The sequence below is a fragment of the Podarcis erhardii genome, assembly GCF_964252035.2.
Source record: "Podarcis erhardii genome assembly, chromosome: 5".
NCBI classification, from domain to species: Eukaryota; Metazoa; Chordata; class Lepidosauria; order Squamata; family Lacertidae; genus Podarcis; species Podarcis erhardii.
The window spans coordinates 22,471,781-22,484,606 of NC_138509.1; the positions used below are offsets into that span (position 1 = coordinate 22,471,781).

General features: G+C 43.2%; 2 protein-coding genes across 6 annotated transcripts in view; one reads left to right on the forward strand and one right to left on the reverse strand.

Moving 5' to 3' along the window:
* The window catches only part of NRG3 (neuregulin 3), a 619,340-nt gene extending 614,918 nt beyond the window's left edge, over positions 1–4,422 (forward strand). For both annotated transcript variants that reach the window (XM_081861189.1, XM_081861188.1), the window contains one exon: positions 1,819–4,422. In XM_081861189.1, the coding sequence (XP_081717315.1) occupies positions 1,819–2,323 (505 nt within the window). In that variant the 3' untranslated portion in view covers positions 2,324–4,422. The remainder of the gene's footprint in view (positions 1–1,818) is intronic.
* LOC309341599 (uncharacterized protein) overlaps positions 1–12,826 on the reverse strand; it is a 166,954-nt gene that overhangs the window by 1,704 nt on the left and 152,424 nt on the right. For all 4 annotated transcript variants that reach the window (XR_014156398.1, XR_014156399.1, XR_014156400.1 and 1 more), the window contains exons 2-3: positions 4,649–4,705; positions 1,456–1,597 (exon numbers count right to left, since the gene is read on the reverse strand). Coding sequence is in view for 1 of the 4 variants with exons in the window: in XM_081861304.1 (XP_081717430.1) it covers positions 1,456–1,597; positions 4,649–4,705 (199 nt within the window). In the remaining 3 variants the exon portion in view is untranslated. The remainder of the gene's footprint in view (positions 1–1,455; positions 1,598–4,648; positions 4,706–12,826) is intronic.

The window sequence follows — 12,826 nt, forward strand, 5'->3', positions numbered from 1 at the left end:
TAAAACTGCCTCTAGCTTGTTTCTCCCTCAGCACACTGGGCACTGGAGGCAGATTAGGAGTGGTGGTGGTTTCACCAGCGACATACCGTTGAGTGAAACAGCCACCGGACTCTGCCCTCCTGTTGCAGATGGAGAAACAAGCTGCGTCGGCAAGCTGCAATGCAGCTTGTTCCTCCCTCCACTTCAGCAAGCCACATGTCCCTCCGGCTCATACATGCTGGAGGGGACATGGGGCTTGCTCAGCTGGGGGGCAAGAAGGCTCAAAGCAGCACAGCCGCCACCCCATCTGAGCTTTCCCATCTCAAGGCAGATGCTGCCTCAGCTCCCACCATTGCCTTGGGATGGGTGGGGGGAGATGCAAACAGGTTGTCTCTCCCTCCCTGTGATGGAGAGGAAGCCTGCTCACCCCCCCCCCCGCCCGCCTATGCCATGGCAGCGGATGAGGCAGGCATACAAACTGAGTGTTAGGATGCCTGCCTCATCCGCCGCTGCTTTGACATGAGTTCCTTTCCAACATTGTGATATACTGCCATATTGCAGTGTTTTGTAAAGGTAAAGGGACCCCTGACCACTAGGTCCAGTCGTGGCTGACTCTGGGGTTGCGGCGCTCATCTCGCTTTATTGGCTGAGGGAGCCAGCGTACAGCTTCTGGGTCATGTGGCCAGCATGACTAAGCCGCTTCTGGCGAACCAGAGCAGCGCACGGAAACGCCGTTTACCTTCCCGCCTGTGGTTTAACCCACAGCACCACCAGTATATTACGATGTTGGAAAACAGATATCGCCCGGCCCTACTCCTCATGAGGCATCTCCTCCCACTTCCGGGGCCCAGCTTAGAGGGGCTGCACGCAGTTCCAGTGAGTTTCTGCTGAAAAAAAAAAGCCCTGCTCATGCCGTGACCTACAGGGATAACCATCCCCTGAGTTGATTGATACACATCAGTTCACAACAGGTTCCCCCACTCCAAAGTCCAGCTCCAAACAATATGATCCCACTGGCACAAAATCCACTAGAGCTATGAAGACTGCAGAGGGGAAAGGGTGATTTATGGTTGGCAAAACATTTAGCTATTAATTATGCTCAAACAAAGCTATTATTTTTTGTCATAAACCGTGTTACAACTGGATGCTAAATGCCACTCGGTTGATCAGACAGACTAATTCAAATAGCTGGGTGTTAACTTTTTCGCCAACAGAAATGGGAAAGCACGAGTAGACTGTATTAAACTTAAGACTGTACATAGAGGCCAGGAATAAAGTACTGAAACACCAAAAGATAAAATGAATTAATCCAATATATTTAACATAGCGGTCCTGTGTTGGGGTAGAAAAAAACCTGACTATGCAGGAATCTCCATTTAAACATGACTGTTGGGCAAACTTACATTGTCATGATAGGGGCAGTTTTATTGCATTGACCCACAGAATGACCAACTTTCACCAGCTTCTAAAACTTACCAAAGATCTTCCCTGGCAGAGTGTTCCATGGGGAGGTTGTCCTAATTGAAAATGTCTGATCCTCATTTGACCACTTGCCAGATTTCATACGACTTGAGTATATGGAACAGGAAGGAAGTTTCCCTTCAGGCACCTTGGTCCCCTGAAAATTAATTTTTCACAGAATTAAATCTGAAGCAAATTTGGAGGCAGAGCAGCTAAGAAAAGGTGAAGGAATTTCAGTAAGTCTAGTGCAATTGCTCAGGGACTTGTGCAATTTTTCATGCATCTCCCAATACATTTTTGTGAAATGAATTTATCTCCTGCTGTATCAGTGTGCCTTTTGGAAAAGCTAACAAGTCTCATACCTTTCCTCTCCTCTAGGTTATCTACTGGTTTAAAAACACCACAGAATACTTCAATAAATATGCAACTGCCTTCAAGAGAGACAAGCTCTTATTTTAATAGCGTGGCTCCAAAGGATATGGTTGGCTATCCATCTCCACGGGCCAGTTCCGTCCCCATCATTCCTTCGGTGGGCTTAGACGAAGCCTGCATGCAGACACAAAATGTTTCAGACATAACAGGCATCAAATGGTGCAAAAACTCCTATTCCACTGAACTTGTTAATGTGAGTGCCCCAGCCAGCAGTTGTCTTATTGCAGAACAACAAGAAGTCAAAATATTGTTAGAAACTGTCCAGGAGCAGATCCGAATCCTGACTGACACAAGGAGGTCGGAGGACTTTGCGCTGTCAAATGCCGACTCCAAGAACAGTACAAGTGAAAACACAGCATTTCTGCCCATGAGTCCTGTGGTGAAATCGGAACAAGAGGCACAGTTTGTCTTAAAAAGTGAAATGAAAAGAGACTCAGCATCAGTCAAGTGACTTTGACCGGGGGTGGGGGTAGGGGTGGGGGGTGGGAGGGATGTACGGATCTGTGCATTTGAAGCTTTGCTAAACAGGAAAGAGAGGAAATTAAATACAAATTATTTATATGCATTAATTTAAGAGCATCTACTTAGAAGAAACCAAATAGTCTATCGCCCTCATAACAGTGTTTTTTAACAAAATATTTTTTTAAGGGAAAGAGAGGTACCAGGAGGGAAAACACTTAATCAGAAATTTTGATTTATTTATTTTTCTTCCTTTCTTCCAGTTTTTTCCCCACCCCTTATTCTGTTGTTTCCTTCGGGCTTACAAAACGCAGTTTCACAATTTTACAGATGTCCTGTTTGAAGGTTTAGTCTGGCACAACACCTTAGATGTATGAATTTCAGAAGAGTGCTACATGAGAACTGTTGTTGGGCATTTTACCAGCACATCTTCCACTGAAATGAATGGGAACAAGAACACAGTTACTGTTCTTATTTCGCTGTTTCAATGGGGCTCGCTTGGGTGACACTGGCATTGTGCCCAGTGCTCCCCCATGCCTCCTAACCACAATCCCTTTTGAGTAGTCTGGCTCCCACAGCCTCCACAATTCAGACCACTGTTAAACACAAGAGTTTTGTCACTGATCCAGATTTGTAAAACAAATCCGAATGAGCCGTACCAAAATATCACTGGAAATGAAATCCAACGTTAGCTTGGCCATTCGTTCCACAAGCAAAACAAACAGGGAATTCTGAATGAAGTCATAGCAGTTTGCCAGGAATGCAGGAGGTTGTTGTAAGGGAGAAGGGGATTTGGAAATTTAGGTCCTCCTCCAGTGATGCTTTTGCAGGAATCCAAAATGGTTTTGGCAAGTCTAGTAATATTTCTCAGGAGAGTTTAAGCATATCCCTAATGCAAATATGTTACTCTCCTGCAAAAACTAGAATGTGTGACGTCAAGACTTAAATTCTAGCACTTCAGCAAGTGTGGATGCTTTATGGTATTTTATTTTTTATTTTTTAATACCAGGAGGTTTGATCCAAATGAGCGCTACTCTAGTAGGTAAATCTAAGGATGTTTTCTTCTCACTTCAGCACTCGCTATCAACGACTTTTATTTGGAAACAATTTCCTCCCCCTCTTAATTTCAAACCAGAAAAAAAATCTACTTGAGAGGAAGGTTACTCGTGGCAGACACGCAGCCTGTGTGTATATTACCTATTTCATTTTATTTTCAAACAACACAACAAAAGCCCACACCTTAAACCACATTACGTTTGCCATGGAATTTCAAGTATTGTCAGAATGTTATTCTTGGAAGTCATTTGTGAACTCCAGAGGGACTGCTCAAGTATGTGCATACGTGTGCGTTTTAATTTTATTAACTCCTTGTCCAGGGGCCTGGAGGATCTTGTGTGTTTCTGTATTCGGCATATATATATGCGATTGTCACTTTAATTTACTTCCATGTCTAATATTCCCATTCACTTTCAACCTGATCCATAACCAAGTGAAGCATCTTCACTGGACAAGATCCAAAGTTCCTTTGGGCCCCTCGGAGAGGAAATGCTCAGTTTGTGTATGTTAATTTCCCATTGTCCATGTGTAGAGCAGAACTGGATGATAAAAACAGAAAATTCAGCTCTCTGGCACTTCCTGCTTTTCTGTACCATCCTTAGCAAAAGCTGCACATCTCATTGTATGGGACGTGTGCCGGTTTACCTTCAGGGGTTACATGGAAATGGGAAGTATAAGTCTTGCTCTCCCTGCAAATTGTAAAGGCCAGAGCTGTCCTTAGGTTTTCAACCTTAAAACCTGGATCACACAATCCTAAGTGTAGGGAGACCCCTGAATTTGAATGGACACATTAGCAGCAATCTGTCCTCAGATGCTTCTTTTACACATCGTGCAATCCACTGAGCCAAAGTGGTTTTAGAAAAATATTCATTGATATTAATGGAGATCTGGGTGAGCACAAAATCAGGTCCTTAAAAATAAGATAAACTTGCCAGTTGGGGTTTTCCTAAGAACTTGAAATTTCTTTTGTATTGTTTTTATTTAACCACAAACCACAATATGGCATCAGAATAAAGAACTTGTGTTCAGTAACAACCTATGTATTAGTACTTTTTTATTTTTTAAACAAGAGTATCATCTGCTTAAACTGTTTGTACAAATTACTCTCTATAGTAAAGAAAAGGGGAAAAAAATTAGACCAAACAGCCTTCCCTCTTTAATGGTAGAGATCATATTTTCTAAAATATATGCACACTATATAGATGGAATACATTAATACTCTAATCCACAGCCAGAATATTGCTATAAAAAATTGCATTACCTTGATTTCCAAGTTTCTCAAGAGCCAGGTTTCCAAAATAGCACAGTAGATATGTTCCTGTGATAATGAGAAGAAAGCAATATTTTACTCCCCGTCAAATGAACTGGATAAAGATGCTTTAAAAATGCCACTTGTTTTACTTGCCATTCACAATCCCCAACACCATTCAAAATCCGTAGACACACAAATCCTTTTTGTTTTTGTTTTTCCCCAATGTTGATGGAATGGTCTTGTTTACATAACTTTCTATGGCTCTAATCTTTGCTGTGTGTTTTCACTAAAGCGGTATTTCACTGCAAACTCTGACTGATCTGATCCAGAATGGTACCACCAATTATACTTTTCAACCAATGTCAGAAGTTCTCATAAGATTGGATAAAAGGGGTTGGGGTTGGGGTGCTACCCAGAATCATAGGAAAAGACAATGAACACAGAGTTGGCTGTTTTGCTGGAGTGGGGAGCAAACAAAGAACCTCCCCTTCTAACCAGTCTTAAAAATCTACTGGAAACACACTGCATGATTTCTGCTGGAGAAAAAAAACAAATCTGATTTTGGCAATGCCTTTCTTAAAGCATTCTATCATTTTGCCATCCTCAAAAGGAGGAAGAGCAGAGCAGCAATGTATTAATGGTCAGTTGATGTGGTTTCTTGGTTTCTTTTTTTAATTGACATGAGAGATGAAGATCTGAAACGGTGGGAAACCTTCCATTTGTGTTAGCAATGCTCTCTGTATCCAGCAAAGGATGTGTGACTGTTATATGTTAACTGTTCTATTCAGTTTTCAGCATGTTTGAATAGAGAGACATTAATATTAACCATCTGAAAGACTAGTGTACTTATTTGTTAAGAATACAACTTCATCTCACAAATTCGATGCAGGGGAGGTGTGTCAAGATATGCTGGCATGGGTAATTCTTAATCTGAATTAAAAGTTTGTACTATGAACGCTTCTCCCCCCCCCCCCCACGCTCACTTCAGTCTAGCATTTTAATTCCTTACTCAGACTGCACAAAATAGTATAGCAAGTTGCTGCATGTACACACACACACACACACACACACACACACACACAGGTACACAAATTCAGGAGGTACTAGGAAAAATTCTGCTCTGCTTTAACCATCATATGAAACAGGTCATTTCAAAGGCACGGGAAGGCATCCATCTTTAAAGTGACAGCCAGTGATTTCATTAGTCAATATTTCAGAACTCCTGGGCTTTGGTCCAAGCTAGGTGTGCCATTGATCAAGGCAGAAATTCAGTGCCTATCACCTGTACCGACAGTATTTGGAGATTTTTAATGGTTTCATGAGGAAAAATCTCATATCTTAAGATGACCATAAAATATGTTATAGACATTCTCTATGCCTTGTGATGCTGAACAGTCATTCACACCACAAGTGCCAGCTTGGCCCTGTGACCGTGGGTGCCTGGGGCCATGGGTGTCATACAGCATGCATGACCCTGGCACTGAAATTTGTGGGTGCCTGGCCACTTCAGGGGGAATTTTGTGGGTGCTCAGGCACCCAGGGCCCCAGGCAGTTGGCGCCTATGATTCGTACTCAAATGTGCTTGCATATGTTAGGTGTGCACAGATGGTCGTTCCTGATATGCATAGCATTTCAAGCAATCTAATCTGTAAAATATGAAGAGTACAATTTTGAAATAGGTGGGAAAGCTTACACAGAATACATCCAATTCCTTAAAAAAAAAACCTACTACATGGTGATCTTTTGTGTATGCATTTCATTTACATAAACAATCCATTCAATGAATAAAGCCACTGTGTACCATTTCCACACACACTCAAAATGCACAACATGATTGTTTTGTAAAGTGCCCCATTAGCAGTTGCTCCACCATCTGGAAACTGTTAAGTAAATCCCCAAGATACAAAAGCAGTTTGGTTCTGAAAGATTCTGAAAGAGGAATTGCCCCTTGACGGCAAATTCTAGTCTTCTGGGCATTTCCCAGCTGTTGAGCTACCTAGTCCATAAAGGAAATTGGGAGAGGAAGCTGGTGGTAGGAAAATTCATTAAATAACTATAATGATGCACTGATATCTTGAGTTGCGGCCAATGGGTGCAACTCCCACCACAACAGGGAAAACACACCTGTGCATGCATTGTGTAGTAGCACATCGGTGGAAGGTGAGACCTAAGGAAACTGCCGTGCTGCAGCTATGAGCACACTGGTGTTGCCTCTCTGAAATGGGACTGCTATGGAGAATGTGACCCCACTGAAGGATTTGTAGCATAGGTGGAGAGCAGAAGTTGTTAGACTCCAAGTCTCCTAAGCCCTAGCCAGTATAAACAGTGGTCAAAGATTAGGAGAGTTGTAGTTCCACAACATCTGGAGGACCGCAGGTTTTCCAGAAATGATATGTGAGCATGCACATCTCAAAGGGAGTAACATGTAAGTTTGGCCAGGGATAGCTCAGTCAGCAGAGCATGAGACCCTTAATCTCAAGATCATGGGTTCGAGCCCCACATTGGGCAAAAGATTCCTGCAATGCAGTGGGTTGGACTAGATGACCCCTGTGGTCCCTTCCAACTCTACAATTCTATGATTCTATAAAATAGACGACGGGAGTATGAATCAGAAAATGGCATTCAATTTGGAAACAAACATTAAATCTGTCCAAAAACTCTTCCACACAACCACCCATTTGCCCCCAAACCCAAACGAAGATGCATGAGACAAATTGGAGGAACTGCAAAGCAACAATAAACCAACTATCCAAATTCAAAGATATATGTGCAAGTAGCACTAGGTCCCGCTGTCAAGTGTTCACCGAACATGTGCATGCCAAGCCTGCAGGGCACCCCTAAACCTCACCATGCACCCTGGCAGAGCTTTGAAAAGTGCCCATAACCCAACAATGCCTCAGTTTACCCTATATTCCACCACTTCCCTACCTGCCCGGACTCAATGCCCAAAACAGGCTGCCATACCATGCCACTGCCAGAAGCCAGGCAACGAATAGAGGAACCCTAAGGACAATCAAAGGGAAACGGGTGGCCCTGTGATCTAAACCACTGAGCCTCTTGGGCTTGCCAATCAGAAGGTTGGCGGTTCAAATCCCCATGACGGGGTGAGCTCCCGTTGTTCAGGCCCAGCTCCTGCCAACCTAGCAGTTCGAAAGCACACCCAAAAGTGCAAGCAGATAAATAGGTACCGCTCCGGCGGGAAGGTAAACGGCTTTTCCGTGCGCTGCTCTGGTTCGCCAGAAGCAGCTTAGTCATGCTGGCCACATGACCTGGAAAAATTGTCTGTGGACAAACGCCGGCTCCCTCAGCCTGTAAAGTGAGATGAGCATCACAACCCCAGAGTCATCTGTGACTGGACTTAACTGTTGGGGTCCTTTACCTTTACCTTAAAGGACAATCAAGGAATCTCACTCCCCCCAAAAAACCCAACTCAGCCCCTTCAAGAGGCAACAATAATAAAGGGAGGGAGAGAGGGTGCTCTAAAGAAAAGCAAGGAAGAATGTTTAGAGCAGGAGCAGGTTTAAATGTCCAGCTTCCTATTTATTGCATCCCACTTTATCTGGACCAAGAAGCTGTGCTTGCAGCTTCGGAACAAGTCAGGATCACAAATCACAATTTGAAGCTGGTTTAAGATTCTGGCTTGTTCTGAAATTGACAAACTATGGTCTCCCAGTTTGGAGGGAACTGGAAACTATGTTTCATTGGAGACTTGGAGGTTTGATTACAGAGGACTGCAAAAGGAGGAGAACAGGGGCTGAGTGCTCAGACAAAAAGCTCATTGGTCTCTGGGCTTATCAAGCCAATATATGATCATCCTAATTGGGTCAATGAGTAGAGAGGACTCATAACAATTCAACAAAGCCAGAGAGCTCAAAGTCAATAGTAACTGAAGTTTCAAAAACTACAGCCTGCCATCTTAAACTACTTTTCATCCTTTTTTGTTGAATTCATTTTATTTGCTTCCGGGAACTAACAAACAAAACTATTTGCAGTGGTGATATGCAACTCTCATTGTTCTTTTAGTTAAAGAGAAAAGAAATTTAGATCTGTTAGCAGAGGAGAACTCTAATTGTTTGGTGATTAAATCAGGTGCAGCATTTGTCTCTTTCAATGATCCTAAGTCCAATAAAAGATTATCCAAATGGGGTTTTCAGCTTTGTGCAAATGGGTTTTATAGAGCTAAACAGATATCCGGCCTACAGAAAGTGTCTCGCTCCTACTGAAGCAAGGATCATTGATCTATTGCTGGATCTGATCTATTGTGATATTGTGACCTATTGGTGAAGGATGCTTTCTGAGGAAATAAAGCATTCCCTTCTGATGCACAGCAGTGTGGGCTACCCTTTATTTTGCATGTGGAAAATCTGTTGGGGTCAACAAGAGTCATGCAGTCATCAGTGACAAAACACTGGATGTCCTACCATAGCCACCCTCTTCCTGGGGTTAAGTGGTCTCTATTTGAACATTAGTTCAGATAAAATATTCAACATGCAAACATTTAAACGTACAAATGTTCCCAATACTGTTGGAAACAAAAACTTGAAACAGTGGGTTTAACCCTGAATGTTGCAGTAAATTAGATTCGAACCAGCACATAGGTAAGAGTCTCGCATGCTCTGTCACATATTCAACATCTAAAATGAAATATGACGAAAGCAGGATTGGTTCCATGAACCAGTGCTGAAAACCTGAGCATCTTTTCAGAAATGCACAAACAAAAGGCTGCAGTCCTATACCCACTTATCTTACGATAAGCCCTGCTGAATTTGCAGGCTTTACATCTGAGCAGATACCTATAGGATTGCTCAGTTTATCTGCTTCTTTGCAAATAATTTCATTCTTTGTGAATAATTAAAAACTGTGAACAAGGGCTGCTTGCACTCTGAGGGCCACAGGGTTGCATTTAGAGGAACAGCGCCATCACAAAACATTCCTATCAAGTCTAAAAGAGAAATACAACAGGAGCAAAGCAGAATTTCCTGTACATGCCTCTAACAAAGATGCATAAAAATATAATTTTTAAATAGTTTGCAAGTAGGATTCAATGCTATGTACCACTTCTTTGGAAGTAATTCCCATTGAACTCAGTGAAAGCATGTGTTGGATCGGGCTGCATATTTCCTTCTTTTTCCTTCTTTCATATATATATATTTTAAAGAAGTTGAAAATGTTTCTGCGTTTCCCCCCTGTATTATTAAAAAAAATTCAGGCCCACAGTCTTTGTGGGGTGGGATGGATTGGGGCAGGTGCTCATTTGTGTATGTGTCATTTATCAACCCTACATTTCAATAAAGCATCAATGGCAATGGCTCAAGCTGCTGATTGTCTGACGACACAGACAAGCACATTTTCCAGGTAAGGAGCCTATAAACACAGGTGCATTCTTTGGAATGGTAAGAGGATATTGAGAAAACATTCCCATAAAAATAAAATACAGAGAGATGCAACATACAGCCCCCAAATTTATCATATTTATGCCCTGCCTGTGGGCCTTCACTCAAAAGTTCTTCATTGCTTAGCTATTCTCCTTAGCTATTTGGTGGGAAGGGAGAACTTTCACTGATAAAAATGTGCGTCGGCTTATGCACTCAAATGATGCTACAGGGCCAAAGTATAAATTAAACACATTTGGCAAGTGTGTGTTTGAACTGGTCACCTTTATTTTGATTGGGGGGGGGGAGAAAGCAGGTACATGAAGCCCCACTCCAGAGAAAATATCTGATCTGAATTGTTTATTTCCCCCCAATGTCTGCAGTGCACAATACTGCACTCTTGGGGACAAAAGAGCAATTGGAAGTTTCGGCAGGAAATGGATCCAGGCTCCCACACCCAATTAGGAGTTTGTTATCGTACGGGCAGTGGTGGAACTTCATGCTCCAGCACCGGAGGGAAGAGAGCAGTCGGGGGTGTGGCTGGCATGCATCCCAGGGGCGTGGTCCCCATCCTAGGGGCGTAGCATGCCACCTGTGGGGGCATGGCACCCAGCACGGGCGGTGGGGGCAGCTGCGATGGCACCCCACTGGGATTGCGCTGCCAGGGGCGGCGCGTTCCCCCCGCACTCCTCTTCCTCCACCACGGCATCCCGTACGTCAGCTTCAAAATAGTAATAATGTGTTGTAGCATGGAGTTTGGGTGAAAGTTCTAAAAGCAATGGACTGTCAGCGACAGGTTTGAAGCGGACCTGAATGAAATGGGCTTCTATATCTGGTGTCAGAACTCAAACTAGAAAATGTAATCCAATTCCATGCAACAAGGAGACATGAAAATCAATATTGTTGTCAGTTGTTTTCCTCTTATATTTAATACTTTTCAAAAAGTGCAATGCAAACATATGTTTGGAGCTTAAAATGGAATATGCATGGAAACTGCCAAAACATATACAGTCGTACCTTTGATCCCAAACGCCTTGGTACTCGGACTTTTGGCTCCTGAATGCTGCAAACCAGGAAGTGAGTGTTCAAGTTTGCGAACATTCTTTGGGACCCAAACATTCAACGGGGCTTCCGTGGCTTCCAATTGGCTGCAGGAGCTTCCTGCAGCCAATCAGAAGCCGTGCTTTAGTTTCTGAACATTTTGGAAGTCGAATGGACTTCCAGAATGGATTCTGTTCAACTTCCAAAGTACAAATGTACTGTCTTCAATTAACATCAGTGGGGTTTGCACATTTGGAATAAGTACAAGGAAATTTGGGAAGTTTTCATCCTTTGTATTGGAGCAGGCTGAGCAAAAGCCAGCTATCCAGCTATCCCTGCATGATAAGATGAAAATCCCTCTTCTACACAAAAACCAAGGTTGCCGGAGACCAGGCCTCTCACCTAGCCACCCTATTGGTTGGCCAGTCATCTTCATTTCCATTCAACCCCTCTCTCTGCTGCCTTTCTGTCTGCCCCACAGATTGTGTCCATACCTTGTCCCCTCTAAGTACACAAATAGAACACATCAGGTACCTACACAAATTCAAACTGGTGGCATTCCTGTGTCTGTAAATATGGACTCTGCACGGTATATGAGTTTGCCATTAACATTGCATCCCACATTTTTGATTAATGCCATGTTTCTGACCTTTACCGCTGCTGCTGCTACTGCTGCCGCCGCCACCTCAAGTTCTTTTTATGACTGCAGTGGTTTTGCAACCAGCAGGGAAATTGCTTGATAGGCTAATTTAGCTCCAGGCTGCCTGTTTGTAGGATGGTTCCTGCCTTCATCCTGGAGCCGATTTCTCTCTCTCACACCCCCACTGACATATTTGGTGCAGTTAGTGGTGCCCAGATGGTGGTTTATGTCAGATAAAGTGGTTTTCTGTACAGTTACATTTATGGGAAATAGTAAATATTATCCTTCTTCCTATGAATTCACAGCGTTTTATATAGGGGCCACATGTCAAGAGTAAAATGGCAGAGAACTCACAGGGTGAACCTGGGTTGCACCACCTGTTATGAGGAAGGCCAGATTCCGGTTATTGCATGTCAAAACCAAGTAGGAAAACTGTTCCTGGACTCTTCTGTCTACAGATTTTTGTGACTGAGTGCTCCCACAAGCTCAACAACTACTACAGACAATGAAAACTAGTTTTTAGGGAGAACTGTTCTATAGAATGCAGAGCTAGTCCTACCATTAGGCACAGTTCTTACGGAGACCCCTGACCATTTCCTCTGTTAGAAGTCAGAGCTATGTGTGCCTGTTATACATCTCCATAAGCTAGCCTGCCGCCCTCAGGTGCCTGTTGCCAGGACTGAAGATGCCTAAGAGTCCGCTTCTGCTCATACAGTGGAGGTGGGGAGCCATCTTGGTTTTTTGCCTCAGGCAGCAAAATGCCTAGGAACCTGTTTCACTTCATATGTTATTGCATCTTGACCATGCTGGTTGAGTCTGATGAGAGTCGTAGCCTAGCAAGAGCTGGAGGGCTGCAGGTTCTCTATTCTTGTTTTATCGCCATCTTCCTGGTACACTAATTTTCTATGTATTGGGGATGGGAATTTATGGAGGAACACACAGACATGGAGTTTTTCACAAGCAGTGGCCGAAGGTATAGCATGGGAATGTTTTTTCACTAAGTGTCTGCTGTTAGCATTAACTGTTTGCTTCCTTGTTTTATCTTACCAGCTTTTTAGCCAAGGTTGGCTTCCAAATCAGCTTGCAATTAAATTCTGCAAAGCATTGAATTATATTAGGACTATGTGTCCTAAG